Raw genomic sequence first — 16,296 nt, forward strand, 5'->3', positions numbered from 1 at the left:
CTGGGCAGTGGGCAGTGTTGTTTGACTCGCTGCGCTCTCTATCGTGAACCAAATTTTTTTCTTTTTTGGTTTGCGCAGGCGGGGCAGCGTGCCGGGGATTTCACCGTTTTCCGGCAGCCTCCTTTTAGCCATTAATATTCGTCCCTGGCCCTGCGTCCGGACCACACTGGCTGCCTGCATCCTCCTCTCAATCGAACCACCATCGATATCCTTTCCGCTCTCTCCCGTCTCAATTCCTAGGCTCCAGGACCACGCCATCGCGTGTTTAGTGTCACACAAGCAACGGGTAGAGGAGCTGGCACAAACAGAGAATTGGCTATACAAGCACAAGCCGTGACCCCAACTTCACAAAGTACTAGTACTATTAAGATGACTACTCTAGTCCTAAGGCGCTCTGCTAGGGACGGGCAATGGGGGCAATGGGCAAGGCTGATCCGAAAAGGGCAAGAGAGAACTTGCAGTGGATTCACAGACTACTCCCACGGTCTCCTCAGCTCGATCCCGTTCAATCCATCCATTACTCGTTTGACCTTCTCGATATCCACTTCCTTCTTTGGCTGGCCCAGATACCACGTAATGTCACTGCCATCTCTCTCGCAGACATGGAAGCCGTTGCCGAAGAAGCTGAACATGTCGTCTGGATCATCGTAGTCTATTTCAAAGTCTTCAAACCGTGGTCGTTCCAGGCTTCGGAGAAAGTGCAGTCGAGATCCTGGCCATATGGCCGGTTTGCCGTCGACCTTGCCGCCTTTAAACCAGCTTGAACATGGGCCGGTCCATGCCGTCCTTTTCAGAAACGAGTCGGCGTGTCGTATGAACTGTTCCACCACCTTTTCCTTGGGTCTCAGCGAGCGGATGTTCTCGGTCTGCATCCGTTCGATTACCTGAATCGTGTAGTTGCAATACCCTTGGACGAGCGGGAAGAAGGATCCATGTGCCGAGGGACAATAGGCGCTTCCGTTCACGAAGTAGTTGGGTACCCCCGCCAGTGCAACGCTGAGGTAGGATGGTACGTGAGGATGGTCTCTCCATCCATCCCGTTTGTCCGAACCGTTGACAATTAGAGGGAATCGTGGTTTGTACGAGGTGTCGAAACCGGTCGCACATATGATGACGTCCACTTCCTGTTCATTGCCGTCCGGATCGATGAATCCCTTCTCCGTGACGCGCTCAAGCTGTGAAGTGTAGGCCTGTGTCTTTTCTCCAGTCAGGGTCTGGAGATATCCATTGCCGGGAGTGGGCCGGCGGCAGCCAACATAGAAATCTGTAGGCATGATTTTCTCCAGGAGGTCTGGTCGGTCTTTCAAGTGAGCCCTCATCTCGCTCTCGGAAAACTCGCGCGCCGCCTTCTGGGATGGAGATCCATTGATGATGAAGCTGAATCTCTGATTAAGCTCTCCTTCAATCAGCTTACAGTAGGCCAAAAACTCGTCGGGATCCTCAAAGAGCTTGCGTTGTTCTTCATTGTAGATGAAATTGGCCCCGTCTTTCCCGGCAAAGTTCTGGGCGAACCCGGCGGTGATCCAGATCTTGGATCGAATCCATGTATATACCTTATCGACTTGCTCGTAGATATTGGGCAATATCTGGACCGCACTGCTTCCGGCACCTAGAAGGGCAACTCTTTTGCCGGCGAGATCCGTGTCCTGGCTCCACTGAGCGGAATGAAGGAGAGTTCCCTTAAAATCATGGAGACCTGGGATGTCAGGCCATTTCCAATTGTTGAGGATTCCACCACCGTCAAGAACAACATCTGCATGATCTTCAAATTCTCGACCGGTCTCAAGGTCCTGGACGCGGATAGCCCACTGAGCAATCTCATCGTCCCAAGACAGCGAAATAATGCGATGTCGAAGCTTGACGTATTTTTCCAGAAAGTGGTTCTCCTCCTCAACTTTCTTGAGGTATTCCCAAATCTCGGGAGAGTAAGAATAGTACTTCGACCAAGGTGCAGGGCGCCAGGGGAATTGGTATACTACACTGGGTATATCTTTTGCAACATCAGCAGTGCATTCCACAACGCCAGTCGAGCGACGCACCACAGGCACAACCTGGATAGCGATTTTCGTACCAGGTTCCTCCAATGTCGGCATTCTTTTCGTAGCAGATGATTTCGACATTCTTCAACTTGTCCTCAGCAAACTTGAAGAAGTTCAAGCCCGACACTCCAGCGCCGAGTACAGCAATGCGCATCTTCTTGCGAGTCCCGTAGAGTTGTTCAAGGATTTTCACGTCGTCCGGGGATGGATTATTGACTTCTGGGCGCACTTCATGCCGGGCGAGCTCTGGATCAGTGCTGCCATCGGCGGGCAAATACATGCCCCGATATCCGTTGGTGCTCGCTGTAGGAGCCATATCCGGCGGCCTTGGGACTGTGGAATGATCGTGACAAAACGAAATTAATTCCTTGAGCAATTAGTGACCAATTGACGGTATACGTATACTTCTTTCAACAATGATCTCTAGCGGTCTTAAAGAGTCGATGCCTACTAATGAGCACAGACAACAAATGGAGATGGTTCATGGATGTCAGAAAAGTGCAGACTCGATACCTCACCAAAGAGCAGTAAAGTACCAAAATCTCCTAAACAGTGGTAATACGCCTCACGAAGCCGACTTGACCGAATCGCCATGTCGGAAGCCATGTCGGTATGATTCCATTCTCCGCATCTGTTGGAGAACCGAGGCTTCGTTCGTAAGCATGCATGGCGTAGCTGTTTCTCGGCCCTCGGATGACTCCGTTGGCAGAGGTAGTCTACTATGTAGGCCGGCCCCAGGTTCAGCTGTGCGCGTCGAGACTGATTCCATGGTGGCGATGGCACAGCACACTACGTGGCCGAGATGTGAAGAAATAGGAGAAGAGACAAGGCTGCAGCCAATATTTGCGAGGCTCAGCCCCGGCCAAGCCCTGGAAAATCGGTTTCTCCGACTCCGCCACAAGCGGGCAGGCGCTACTACAGTTAACTCTGTGAAGGCAGGCGTGTGCAGATAAGGTACCATAGGTTGTCTGACGTGGAGATTTGATGATCTGTCCACCTGATATCCCTCAAATGACCCTCAAATGACCATGTCAGGCCCCAGCCCCTTCTCGCAATGACTCCACTGCCATGTCATTCGGAGAGGCTTGACTTTCTCGAATCCTCCGTACAAGCCGTAGGTGGCATACGACTGCGCCTCATCGACCACATTCTTCGTTGTTGCAGTGCTTTTTAGATACGAAAGTCGCTCAGTTGGTCTTCACTGTGTTCATTTCTCTCTCACCTCTTCACCCATACTCCGTACAAGCATTGCATTTCTTTCCCCGACACCGAGTCCAGCCTCGCGGACATCTATCTCACTACAAGCCAGCAAACATGACGGACGTCCTGCGACAGACCCCTCCACCCATTGAGACTCAACGTCAATCCTCTACCTCTCCTCCGACCTCGGCCACATCCTCTCCAGCGTCTTTATCCAAAAAACGATCCCGATCGCAAATGTCCCTCGACTTGTCCTCCCTACCGCCACTCTCACAGCCAGCGCCACCCTCTAATACTCTCCTAATCACACGCCTCGATGACGCCAATATATTCCATCCTGCATCTCTCGCTACGATCAGACAGTATATCAATGATATCGCGCCGCTGAACTCATTCTCGCCCCTCAAGTCTATGAACCGCATCATCTGCTCGTTCTACGATACAGAGGCATCAGTGAGAGTGCGGCAGGTGTTTGATGGTGCCGCCGTCCTGGGGAACGCTGTGGCAAAATGTTATTTCGGCGAACCTACGCCGATAGGAGATGAGAAGAAATACCTCCAGCGTCCCGATGCCGGTCGTTTATTCTTTATCAGCCCTCCACCTAGCCCGCCAGTCGGCTGGGAGATGAGACCCGAAGACCCTCCAAACAAGGAGGTTCATGCGGAGGACCTGGCAGCGCAACTAGCGAAGTTGAGCGGGAAGATGACACATGCTGCAGACGAGTCGTCCGACGACGAGTCGAAAACACAATACACGGGCGAGGCATTGCACAAGTTGAAAGCAAACCGGACGCAGGCGTTCCCTACACTCTCAGCAGATGCCTCCCCTACTGGCTCGTCACCAAAGAAGCACCGGAGTCGCAGCTCGACCTTAATCTACGACCCGAAGGTTCACGGTGATAGCCCGGCGCTTCCGGCGGTGATGCTAGAAACTGAAGACGATTCGGATGTTGAGCTAGAAGAACCTCCGAAAAAGATCATGACCCATACATCGAGGCCACCACTCGAACTGATGGAACACTGATTTATAGGTTGAACGTTTGCAGGAGGGCGGGCGTTCTGGGAAAGGTTACACGGAGGCGTTCAGAGGACATAGCAAATGGGTTCATGGATATAGTCAGCATAGAGCCGCGTATGTGCGTTACTGGAACCATGGGCCTCCATATTCACATTTGAGTTTGGCACCCACTGTACACTAATTCCCAACACATATCAATCTATGATTCCCAAAATCCGAGGGCGAGCATTCCATTTGGAATACTGCTCCCTGCCAATGCGCCTAGGACACATTCTGTGACCCGTGTTTTGTCCAATATCTATCACGACAACGCTTGTCTGCCCGGGAATGCAGCAAGGGCGGCAAGCGGTCATAAATCCGCGACAACGCCGTAAACGCCCGACACATGAGAATGACGAGGCCGCGATTACTCTTCGATCCCCTTCCACTGCCTGTACAGGTGCTTGTGCTGTTCGAAGAATATCATAGTGAAGACTGTCTGAGGGCCGAGACGAATGAAACTGGGCACCCACCCGCGGAAAACCCATAATAGACCTTCTTTGTGGCTCGCCTCCCTCAACAGGTGAAGGATGGAGACTTTAGGATGCGCACTCATGACCCGCGTCTTGATCACATCGACCGGGGAGCAGATGGTGGTGGCCACAAGCCCGGCCGCAAGCGAACTTGCAAAGTGCGTCCCCAGATGGTCCTGCATGCCCAGCTGCTGTAGACATATCTGCTTGAAAGCGTCGTAACTGGCCAGTTGCGCAACATTCATCAACACTGCTCGCGCCGAGTTGGCCTCCACACCACGGAAGATACTTGCGGGCCCTTCCTCGCGAACCATGCGTATCAGGCCATCAAGGGCGTGCTTGTAGTTCCGCCGTGCCTCTGGCGGCTTTGATAGATCAGACTGCATTCGCACATTCAGCACATCGCCAGGGTTTCCTGCAATCCCGCCGAGGCAGCCAGATATGCCGGACATGGCGATGAGACTGAAGAGAGACGGCCGCGGCTTAGGGTTCTCCGGGGTCGGTTGTGGTGCAAAGCGCCTCTTGAGGTCTTCATACACGCCAAATCGCACGGTGGAGTAGGTCATTTGTCGCAGGAGCGCGGCAGACAGGCCGGCGTATAGGCCGAGTACGCCTTCATGGCGGAAGACATAGGTGATGGTGCTGAGGGTTGTCTTCGGGGCATGGGGCAGTCTTGTCTGCAACCGCACTTTGACTGCATTGCATGTTAGAACGCAAAGAGCGCCAGACAGTGAGGGGCCCGGAGGTCATGTGTCAAGTACCCAAGTCGAGAGGATGTGTCACTACCGCAGCCATGGATGCTGCGCTTCCACCGAACCAGAACGGGTAGCGCACCGGTGCAGATTTTGACTCTGACGCCAACGCCTGCTTGACGGCATCTTTCGTTTCTGGGGGAGTGATTGTCGACATGACTCCATTGAAATCACAAAAAGATTGAAGATTAAGAGAACAGAACAACAACCAAAGGAGTGAAGAGCGTGTCAAAGAGCGTCGGTCCGGCCTGTGAAGTAGTTGCACAGCAGTAGAAATGCAGCAGAGGCTCTAAAGTCAGAGTCAGAGTATCCGTATGTATGGCGCCGAAGGTACCCGCCCATTCCCGAGATGGACTTTCGGCTCGGTACCTCCGAGATGCGATATCGGTTTCGAGACTCCCGAGTTAGCAGTTAGCAGTTAGCCGCACAAACCCTTCCTCCGGCAACTGCTCAGCAAAACCACCTCTACAGCCACGGCCCGTGACTTTCCCTAGACGTCGAGCTGTCTCGTCTCCGATGCAGCTCCTCAAAACAGGCGCCTTTGTGCGGGCAGCTCGATCTGCAAGAATCACAGTCCCCAAAGCTCCGGTCCCGGTCCCGGCCTGTGTGCGTCCGCGTCTCGTGCAGTCCAGATGGTCGAGCTCTCAAGCAACTGCAGAGGTGCCGCGACCCTTTCCTGAACAATCTGTCGAAATCTCAAGAGAAGTCGATCCGACCAAGACCGCCCCTGAGTCGAAGGATGAGCCGGACCAAGAACACTTGAAGCAGAAACTGAAAGAGCTGGCTCATGGAAAGAAGGCTGTCAATGGACATCTTGCAGGCGTGAACATCTTGGGCAATCCATACATCTTCGACGCGACGACCAACGTGCCAGATTCGATTTTACAACTCGTTGGACGGAATCTCTATCGTTCCCCTGACCACCCTATCGCCATCACCAAGGCGCTTATCGAATCGTGTTTTCCCAAACCTACCTACAACCATTTCACTGTTGCAGACCCGGTGGTAACGACACATGAGAACTTCGATGTCTTGGGCTTTCCAAAGGACCATCCAGGCCGGTCAAGGACGGACACCTACTATGTAAACACCACCCATCTCTTACGTACACACACATCAGCGCATCAGCACGCCGCATTCCAATCGCTGGTCAATGATGAGGCAAAGGGATACACCGTCTGTGCTGATGTATACCGACGCGACAGCATCGACAAAAGCCACTTTCCTGTCTTCCACCAGATGGAGGGGGCCAGGGTCTGGGATTTACCTGTCTCCGCCGATTCAAGATATGAAGCCCAGCTACGGAGAAAGGAAATCATCGAGAAGGATGTGTATAATCTCCCTACGACGCGACTCGCTGTGAAGGATCCGGTCACCAACTTTCACAAGGGTTCAAATGCCGCCCAACCCGAACACGATGTAGAGGAAGTCAAACTCGTCGTCGCTCACTTGATGAGAAGCCTGGAGTACCTCGTGAACGGAGTGTTCGAAGCCTCGCGCGAGATGATGCCCCCCTGGCAGAGAGACAAGATGGGTCCATTGCACGCCAGGTGGATTGAAGCTTACTTTCCTTTCACCAGCCCGAGTTTTGAACTGGAGGTGTTGTGGAATGGAGAATGGCTTGAACTGCTCGGCTGTGGAGTCGTCCAGCAGCCCATCCTCAACAACGCCGGCCTGAAAAACAGCATTGGCTGGGCGTGGGGTGTGGGGATTGAAAGAATCGCCATGCTCCTATTTGGTATTCCCGACATTCGTCTGTTCTGGTCGCAGGACAAGCGCTTTTTGCAGCAATTCAAGTGTGGCCACATCAAGAAATTCGAACCTTTCAGCAAGTATCCCGAATGCTACAAGGACATTGCCTTTTGGATCAACTCCTCCCCTGCGGCGGCGTCACCCATTGGCGTGGAATCTTCATCTGGTGTTGCAGCCGCTGCAGGAGGCGACGCCAGGAAGGCGTCTCCCGCCGAGACCCAGCCTGCCGCGTTCCATGAAAACGATATTATGGAAGTTGTCCGAGATGTGGCAGGAAGTCTTGTTGAAGATGTGCAGCTGGTTGACGAGTTCTTACATCCTACGACCGGCCGCAAGAGCTTGTGCTACCGCATCAACTATAGAAGTCTGGAGAGGACGTTGACGAACGAAGAAGTCAACGACCTGCACAGCCAGGTGGCAGCGAAGATGAAGTCATTGTTCAATATCGAGCTGAGGTGACCAAAGTCTAGGATAGAAAACAACCCGGTCATACTGGATTTTTCGTCGACCAAGTCCCCACCAACAGCTCCATGCCCTGTCTGTTTGACCACCGTCCTGACTAGTTCCAAGCAGGTGAGTGTACCTTGTTCAAACTCTCTTCGTCCTCTCGGATATAATGGTGCATTGCCCGAATTACTATTATTTCAACCCCATACGATGATCGAATGGTCGTCTGATTCTTCATTCGTGCATACCTTATTCGCAATCCACCCGACTCACCATCACTTCCCGCCAAATATCCGATCATGCCATTTTGCTGTACCCGGAACTGACGAGAGACTTGTAACATAGCGAGCCGAGCCGGGTCCCAACATTCTACCATGTTCTTCTATACCTGTATTAACATCCCTCCTCAGCCACCAAAAGATTTAGAGTGAAGAAAAAGGCCAGACTTGTGTGAGATATCACCATCGCCGAGCGACACCAAACCATGACCATGTTCGATTCTGTACCAGTATAACATCGTGCCCGTCCAGCCCTATTGCGCGACCACTCGAGGGAATTTCTTTCCAGCATCCTCCCCTCCCCGAAAAGCATTGTTTTCTTCTTTCATACATTGTCAAATAAAGCTGTATTCCTAAAGTCATTGATGGAGGACTCCTCGACTTCAAGGTTGGAGCGGTGGATAAGCACGTCCACCACAATACAGCCAAGCGCTTCATAACACACGCAAACACACAACACAGTCACGCTCTCTCGCCCCGACGCCGAACAAAATGCCTACCCGGCCAAAAAAGACAAAGACTCGAACCCCCAACCCACACCACCTCGAAGGCAATGAAATCCTAGACCTTCGTCTTCGGGAGCAAAAACTCAAATCGATTGAGAAAGGCCACCGTCATCCCTCTCGGGTACCGCCCGTCGACGATATACCCAGGCTCATTTATCACCCCGGGTAGCTGACAGCGGGCTTTTTTGGCTCGCATTTCTTGGTGATTGTGAAAACTTCTGACATTGGGAGATGGCGGCGTGATGCCAGAGATCCTTATCATAACGAATTTGTGGGGATGTAGTTGGATTGAGATCAGCCATCGGCCGTGTTTTAGCCATCGGCCGTGTTTTAGCCATCGGCCGTGTTTTCGCCATCGGCGGAATCCAACTACGCCACTTCACCGTGAATGTTGAGGATATTTGTGACACTTTATTATATATCCTGCCTACTAGCACGTGGGGGAAATGATCCATCCCTTGTGTTGGGTTGTTGTGGCTGCTGTGAATACTGAACAGTGAATACTGCCTACCTGTCACGTGGTGTGGTGGGTGTCATTGGCCACAAGGCTGCAGCCTTGTGTATGTAAGCCTTAGCCTTGGCCGCACCAGGCCGTGACTGGAGGAGTGAGAACAGTAGTACGGAGTAGGAGTGAGAACAGTAGTAGTACGCAGTATTAGGTGGTACCTTAGGCAGGTAGGGAGAGCCACGCATAGCATTTACGGATGGATATACAGAACACTTCCACAGGTGATTTGGTGGTTCGGGTTCGGAAACATGATTGATGTGTGATGTCGACTATCCGCCCAAGAGATTTCATTCAACTCTTAATCTGAACGGACTTGCTTGCTAAAAGCACTTTTCGGTCCTCGTCATGCTGGCATGACTGTCTGTATTCGTCGAGGAGGGAAGAGAAGAGGAAATCAGAACACCCAGTGCAACCGGGACCAAGGATGAATTATGCCAGTAGGCAAATTTGGTGTGCAATGCAATGGCATTCCACTCAAGAGTGTTGATCTTGGTTGAATCAACTTCCCATAAGCGCACCACATCGAATCCTATCCATACACATTACAAGACCTCATCCCAGTGAGACTCAAAAGAACGCCAGACGGAACATGTTAGCCGTCACATATTCTGCATGACGACTTCTTCTCAGATCTATCCTTTTTTTGAGGCCAGATCTAGAGCTGAATTGTGGAACACACTTTCTTCAGATTCTGTTCTGGTCCGTTCCCTTGGTGTCGAATCATCCAAGAGGGGGGACGAAAGAACCGGAGCAGGTGTCCATCAGTATATTTGTACAGAGCGGAGACATAGCGGAGACATAAGTCTATGTCTTAAGAGACCGTGTGCAGGATGATTTGATCCTGCTTCAGTCTGGCGGAATTAGGGGTTCGACACCATCCCACTTAGGAGTTCTTGACCACCCCGACCTTTGCTGCTCTCAGGATCCTGCCGTTCAATTTGTATCCTTTACTCTGGGTGAAGAAGATTTCGCCATCTTCCTTGCCCTCGACTTTAGTAAAGAACGTCGCCTCGTCGGTGTTGGGATCGAACTTCCGACCTCCGCCTTCCAAGGGGTCGTATCTTTCGAGACCATGCTTCTTCAACGTATTCATGAGAATCTCTTCGGTCATCTTGAGTCCCGAGATCAGATTCACGAGATCCTTGTTGGACTCCCCGGCGCCCGCTGATTCGCCGGGGGCGGATTGAGGAACAGAGGAAAGCGCACGGTCAAGGTTGTCTACCGAATCGAGCAGATCGGTGGCAAAGCGTTGGAGAGCGAACTGTCTCGCGGATTCCATTTCTCGTTTCGTCCGGTCCTGCAGATTGCGGTAGTCGGCAACAGCGCGGAGATATTTGTCCTGCAGAAGGTGTGTAAGTATCAGAGTCCGGTAGCAGAACGAGGCAAGGGTAGATCATACCTTGAGATCTACCACCTCCTTTTTGTACTTCTCCAGCTCTTGCTTGACGGGGTCTTCCTTCGCATCGACTGGTTTCGTCTCTTGTGTCGACGCTGCAGGCTGTTCGCCGGAATTATTCTCGGACTCTGTGGATTGCCATCTCCGTCCTAATCGTGAGGACAGATAAGGGGAAGTGGCGGGACGTGGCGAAATAAAGGTTGCGGAATGGAATGGCGACTGTCGCACCCGTGATACAGCTGTGACAGATTCTGAGATTGTGCGCGACTGGCGCAGCAGCTGTCTTCGGAACATCCCTTCTGAGTCAACGAAGCGAGGATTGGGAAGGCGAATTGGTCAAGGGGAAACGGAGGACAAAGAAGACTTGCTTGCAATAAAAGTTGAGTGCTATACAGGCACATATATATCGGAGTGAAGCTCGGCTGGTGTTCGGTTGCGCGAAATTTTGGCCTCGCCGCTCTAACGAAATCGGCAAACTTCCCATTCTCATTAACACTAGAGTACGGAGTACAGGTCCTAGCACTTTGTATAGGGGCGTACTCTGAGATCTTGTCGTGGGACGTAGGACTTTATAAGCGCCGTGCGCTGTGGTGTCTGCGCAGCGAACAACAATAAAAGTGCACTAGTGCAAAAGCTCGTGTTGATGAACTGTGACTTGGGAATCCATGGAGAACTATTCGAACGCTGTATAGCAGAGAGGGAGGTATAAAAGAGGCCTCCTAAGCCCTAAGGCTCCCCACAGCTGGTCTCCTCGAATAGACCCTTGGGTCGTTCTATCTTCGTTTCCCTTTACCAACCCTGTCATGGCTCCGTCGAAGCAGCATGTGTGCTAAGGGACGAGGGGACACTCGGCACCAAATAGATATTACTTGTCAACCCTTATGCTACACCATAGAGTCCCTCGCCCCCTCCCATATTCTCATCAAAGCACTGCCCAATCCTAAGGACTCGTGTGCATTCTTACCATCCACAAGAGTCTCACCTCCATCCACGTCAGCGTTCCCGCATTCATGCTCGAGGCTGAAAGCACCCATCCGAGGAACGAGAGGATTCGGGCTGACAGGCCAGCCCAGCGCCTTCATCGGAAGCATTGCAGCTCGATAAATTAAGGTGAACGGGATGAGGTGCCCGTGCGGAGCAGATGAATTGGACGGTCCTCGCTGTATGGGAGCGTACCCGCCGACTTTCTCACTGTTATTGAATTCAGGTGGTGATAACCCTGGCGGAAGGTCTGGAGCCGATGCATCTGGTCCATGCTCCGAGAGGCTGGTGGAGATCGGTATATGTTGAGCAGCGGCGTGGCCTAGGGTAGCCGCAGATGCATCCTCCTTTCGCTCTCCAGATGAACCCGAGTGCGACGAACGACGAACTGATCGGGCCTCAGATTTTGCAGATGAGACAGGAGCAGTCAGGTGTTTGGGAACTAGACCGTTAACGTGAGCGATTGGGCCGTCTGCCGGAGACAACGCACGAGCTTGGTCACTACCAAACAGTGTCCAAACCCTCACGAACATCCAGAAAGGGTATGTCAAGGGTTTGGCCATCGTGTGCGAGGCAGCGGAACAGAAGGGAGCACCACAGTCGATGTCGGGGTCTCCCTCTGCTGGGCGGCTTTCGGCCTGGTATCTGTCAACCGGTAATGCGGTAGCTCTGATCTTCTTCGCAAATGCCAAAGGCACAAAGAAGGTTCTCGGCGGTCGAATCATGCCGATGTTGCCGAGGAGACAGCGACCCTTTGCAGCTATCCAGACAGGATATCTGAGTGGGTTTGCCATGGTGTGCGAGGCAGCCGAGCAAAAAGGAGCAGCACAGCCTATGCCCGAGTCTCTTCTCAACGGGGTACTCTCGTCCTGGTATTTATTCGCCGGCAACACGGTTGTAGGAGGATTCCAGTTCGAGCTGCCAGCATGATTAAGCTGACTGTCGTAAACCTTTCCATTGTTCGCAGGCGAGATGGCAGAAGAGTAGAAATCCGGATCGTCAGTTGATGTAGAGAAGTCTCGGGCTTCGATGACGAGTCTACGGTGGCTTCTGCGAGGGGCGGTCACCGTGGTCGCGGCATGCCGACCTGGCCCAGGACTCGATGTGTCTCCTGGATCGCGCCATGTTGTATGATGTATATGTGTTGGATGAGCCTCATGCGCACGAGTGTGAGGATATGCCAGACCAAGAGCAATAGATCTCAAGAATAGTAGAACAACGGACAGGAAAAGCTTCTTCATGATGATGAGCTGAGTCTTGATCAATGGATGAGCGAGAGCATATATCCAAGCAGGACGAGGTATCCAGTGGAAAGGACAAATATATGCCTGGAAGTTCGGTGTCACCATGTCTAATGTACCTCACTTGCCGTTTGAGATCGGGCTTCACCTGCACAATCCTGAATGAGTGTCATACACGTGATGAATCAAAGTGACATTCTTGTTTGGTAGGGACCTGAGAAGCAACAATCGCTGTGGATCTGCTGTGAAATCAGAGAGACAGTCAAACAGAAGACAGATTTTGACCTCACCAGTCAGCTGGAATGTGTCGGTTTGTATGTCGAGGCTCGATGTGTGACAGTAGAAACCATGCGATCATTCATCAAGTGATCTGATGGTATGAATGGACAGAAGACTTCTCAAAATAAAGCTCGTAATTCAATGGTCCCAGAGACACATGCACGTAGTTTGCCCTTTGCGCTACAAGTCCCGTTGTCCCGAGTCATGAACAAGCCAGTTTGTCAACCGAAAGACGCCGGCATTATGCCGTGATTCATATGGCAAACTTCAACAGCAAAAAGGCAGTTATCGATCAAGTGCCAGATATCTTTGAGCATCACAGCTTGGGAGTTCCATTCCGACCGCGCCAACCATCCTTTGCGGCGCCTGTAGTATCGTTCGAGCCGCCCGATGGTGTAGAAGTCTTTGATTGAAGATCATGTTCCCATTAGCGAGGCAATTTCAAAAGGAGCAGACAATTCAAGGGGTCCCCTCACCTTCTCTGGACCAACATCTCTGCCCTTGTCAAGTTGAGCAGAGTCTGGCCGATGTCTTGAATACGACCGTGGTCGCTTGTAAGTCGCTGCGTCGTAGGCTCTTCTAATCATTCTGAGGGCTCGATAAAGCGGGTATATAGAGATTGAAGGTAGTTCACGTTGTGTTCAGATCGAATTTCTTAGTATTGGAATGGCTGGGAGAGATAAAGATGAAGGATTCCACGCCTGATTCATCTCTTGAGAAATACTTTATAAAAGAGTACGCCGTTTGAAGGGTCGTTGTCGTTATGTACAGTACGCTGACCGTGTTCGTTTGCTTCATGCGTCATCAGTGTGACATTTCATGTACCTGTCCAGTGCTTCCGTCAAAACAGGTCAAGTGCTGAGTTTTGAAGGAGATTTGGGCCAGTAGCCGCGATCAGCTCAGCGGCAATGCCTTTTATCGAGCCAGGGTTGTCGATTGTCCAGTCCTCCCAGCCTCGGAGATCCTACAAACGGTCATCAGCGCACGCATGTCAATAGCAAACGGGCAGATCTCACCTCTAGCTCGATGAAAGCATTCCTTACCAGCAAACGCCAATGGTCCAGGTCTAGACGTTGAACCTCATCCTTGGAAAGCACGCCGGGTATGTTGTAATCGAATAGTGACCCTTCAGGGATCTCTGCATCCTCTTCGTCACTGGGTGCTTCGTCGAACTCAAGATCTTGCTCGTCATCAAAGACTTGTGCCCTTTCTTTGGTGGTGGAAGTTGGTTTACCAGCGCCAGATCTAGTACCTGACAATTCTGTGCTCGACGCTGCTGAGTCGTTGCTTTCTTCGTGGGCTACTCCATACTTGCGGTCACGCGAAAGGGAAACATATTTACGCTTGTCAAGCTCGCGGCGATTGTTGTCATCGAATAAATTCCATTCGAAGCTTTCGGGATCTGAGGGTCGGTGAGAATGTATTATCGTGCAGGACGCTGAGCAATCTTACCGAGGAGGTAACTTGGTGAGAACCGGGCTTTGTACCGCATCTTGATACAAGAGTGGATGTAATAGCCTGTTCGTGATCAGCATGTGCACACGATGACGCCTGGCCAACATACCCATATAGTAGTACTCGTAATGGCCCTCGAGGGCCAGTGCAATCTCACGAAGAGCACTTATCTTCCCGAGATCCCAGTCCTGATACTCAGGATCATAGCTTGCCAATTAGCTTGATACTAGGATGCCGCTTGCTGCACGCACTTACAACAAGTATACAGAGCTGACGGCATGTGGCAGGAGATCGAGGACTCCGACCGCAACCAGTTTCCCGTCCAGGCGATAGCACTGATGGTAAGAACCCAGCTTGAGTGTCTTGCCGTTGATCTTCAGGATCTTGCGATCAAGGCCTTTGCAGAGGAATCGCGTAAAGGCCTGCTCTTTCCAGCGCGAGGCTGGATCTTTGTGAATCTGCAATTGATACTTGAGGAAGACATCGTACCTGCGGAATGTGAGCTGCGCACGAACCGAATGCAACATGATGCTTACTTTTCCTTCGTAAAGCTGTCGCCCTCAAGATTGACCTCAAATTTATGGGCCGGTTCAATGGGCTGCCCAGTCTTTCTGTCGAAAGGTCGTTTGATATTGTTGGATTCTGCCTGGTGGACAGCGCTCAACAAATCGAATCTATCTCTGGTCCGACGTTTCTCCCTGAGGCAGTCAGCACGTAAAGTTTGAATCAGTGCGGCTCCAACTTGCTCTCTGCTCCGAGGACACAGCATGGCAGCCTTTCGTTTGTACTCGAGGCCAATCACGAAGTCATTCCATTTATTGATGGCCCGGCGGCTTTCTCTGCCGGGCTTGAAGTCTGCCGCCTTGAGACTGGCAACGTCAGCTCGTCCCTTCTAAGACACTCGGGACGGTCATCGACTACCGAATGGTGTATTGTGGACAGCACGAATGGAGCAGATCAGGCTTGTAGTACAGTGAACCCGACCGTCTCCAACCCCTATCCATCAATTCTTGGTAGTGATCGAGTCTTAGGTTGTCACATGACATATAATAGGCGGAGCCTGGAGTAAGGATAGTAGGTCTTTAGTAAATGGGGAAGTTCTTGATGTCGCAGTGATAAGATGGTCGAGGTAGGGCCGACTTACTGCCGGTGGTACTCTTGCAATAGCCACATGAGCTCTTTCGTTGATAGCCTGTAGATATTAGCCGTTACTCAATCATATGTAAGGCAGGGCTGAACCAGTGCCAGCATGTATGCGGCGGTCCGGGCCACGCCGGTAGACTTCACTACGTACCGAGCGGCTTCAACAAGGAGACTTCGTTTGGCATATCGGCCGGATGGCACCAATCTCACGGGCCGGTTCAAGACCAATACACGGACGACGCTCGTCAGGCCAGAGTTCTACGGACGTCGAGCCACCAAAGGGAGCCCACCAAGCTGGGAGATATATGATGTCACCTGACTGCCTAGTGGCTGGTGGTGGCACACTGGTGTGGCGGCAAGTCGCGGGATAAAGTGACAGGTTTGCATTACAGATGTCCACCGACAACAGACCGCGATGTCGATGTCGACGTGTGACAAGCACACGGCCGGAGGGCCACAGCCAACTGAGGCACTATGGGGCGGTAGCACTGATTGCCAGGACAGTTGTCCAAAGACCAACCCCCACACAGTCGGATCGAGGAGCGCTCGCGTGAGCAAGAGGTGTCGGGATGGTGGAAGGTCGAAGAGAGCATGTGTGGTGTGGTTTAGACCAGTATAAACGTTCAGATAGGCACGTGCTCTTTCGTCGTCTGCTCCGGCGAGCCAAGGGGCACGAAGCGACCAGCCAGCGAAGGAACGCTGAAGGAACCACCGCCGAGCATGTAGCGAACCAGGTGCGCCGACAGGGTCGTTAGCCTGGCCAGATGGAGAGGGATGAGGGCGAACAAGG

The 16,296-nt window shown here is 52.1% G+C and overlaps 7 protein-coding genes across 7 annotated transcripts; 2 read left to right on the forward strand and 5 right to left on the reverse strand.

Annotated features, from left to right (window-relative positions):
- Positions 1 to 473: 473 nt before the first annotated feature.
- A1O3_06439 (uncharacterized protein) lies at positions 474 to 2,355 on the reverse strand (the record flags this gene model as incomplete). Its single annotated transcript, XM_007736559.1, has 2 exons — positions 474 to 1,990; positions 2,040 to 2,355. 2 exons carry the CDS (start codon positions 2,353 to 2,355, stop codon positions 474 to 476), a joined length of 1,833 nt encoding a protein of 610 aa, XP_007734749.1.
- Positions 2,356 to 3,353: 998 nt separating this feature from the next.
- On the forward strand, positions 3,354 to 4,262 carry A1O3_06440 (uncharacterized protein; the record flags this gene model as incomplete). Its single annotated transcript, XM_007736560.1, has 1 exon — positions 3,354 to 4,262. One exon carries the CDS (start codon positions 3,354 to 3,356, stop codon positions 4,260 to 4,262), a length of 909 nt encoding a protein of 302 aa, XP_007734750.1.
- A 400-nt stretch (positions 4,263 to 4,662) lies between these two features.
- On the reverse strand, positions 4,663 to 5,677 carry A1O3_06441 (uncharacterized protein; the record flags this gene model as incomplete). The annotated part of the gene is made up of 2 exons (XM_007736561.1): positions 4,663 to 5,462; positions 5,530 to 5,677. The coding sequence occupies 2 exons, from the start codon at positions 5,675 to 5,677 to the stop codon at positions 4,663 to 4,665; spliced, it is 948 nt and encodes a 315-aa protein (XP_007734751.1).
- Positions 5,678 to 6,036: 359 nt separating this feature from the next.
- Positions 6,037 to 7,731, forward strand: A1O3_06442 (phenylalanyl-tRNA synthetase alpha chain; the record flags this gene model as incomplete). Its single annotated transcript, XM_007736562.1, has 1 exon — positions 6,037 to 7,731. One exon carries the CDS (start codon positions 6,037 to 6,039, stop codon positions 7,729 to 7,731), a length of 1,695 nt encoding a protein of 564 aa, XP_007734752.1.
- A 2,163-nt stretch (positions 7,732 to 9,894) lies between these two features.
- Positions 9,895 to 10,701, reverse strand: A1O3_06443 (molecular chaperone GrpE; the record flags this gene model as incomplete). Its single annotated transcript, XM_007736563.1, has 2 exons — positions 9,895 to 10,350; positions 10,411 to 10,701. The coding sequence occupies 2 exons, from the start codon at positions 10,699 to 10,701 to the stop codon at positions 9,895 to 9,897; spliced, it is 747 nt and encodes a 248-aa protein (XP_007734753.1).
- Positions 10,702 to 11,291: 590 nt separating this feature from the next.
- A1O3_06444 (uncharacterized protein) lies at positions 11,292 to 12,182 on the reverse strand (the record flags this gene model as incomplete). Its single annotated transcript, XM_007736564.1, has 1 exon — positions 11,292 to 12,182. The coding sequence occupies one exon, from the start codon at positions 12,180 to 12,182 to the stop codon at positions 11,292 to 11,294; it is 891 nt and encodes a 296-aa protein (XP_007734754.1).
- A 1,567-nt stretch (positions 12,183 to 13,749) lies between these two features.
- Positions 13,750 to 15,691, reverse strand: A1O3_06445 (arginine-tRNA-protein transferase; the record flags this gene model as incomplete). The annotated part of the gene is made up of 11 exons (XM_007736565.1): positions 13,750 to 13,872; positions 13,925 to 14,106; positions 14,161 to 14,310; positions 14,361 to 14,426; positions 14,473 to 14,570; positions 14,619 to 14,852; positions 14,900 to 15,057; positions 15,106 to 15,232; positions 15,282 to 15,423; positions 15,508 to 15,555; positions 15,658 to 15,691. The coding sequence occupies 11 exons, from the start codon at positions 15,689 to 15,691 to the stop codon at positions 13,750 to 13,752; spliced, it is 1,362 nt and encodes a 453-aa protein (XP_007734755.1).
- Between the last annotated feature and the right edge of the window lie 605 nt (positions 15,692 to 16,296).

This window comes from Capronia epimyces, assembly GCF_000585565.1.
Source record: "Capronia epimyces CBS 606.96 chromosome Unknown aczIQ-supercont1.5, whole genome shotgun sequence".
Taxonomy (NCBI): Eukaryota; Fungi; Ascomycota; class Eurotiomycetes; order Chaetothyriales; family Herpotrichiellaceae; genus Capronia; species Capronia epimyces.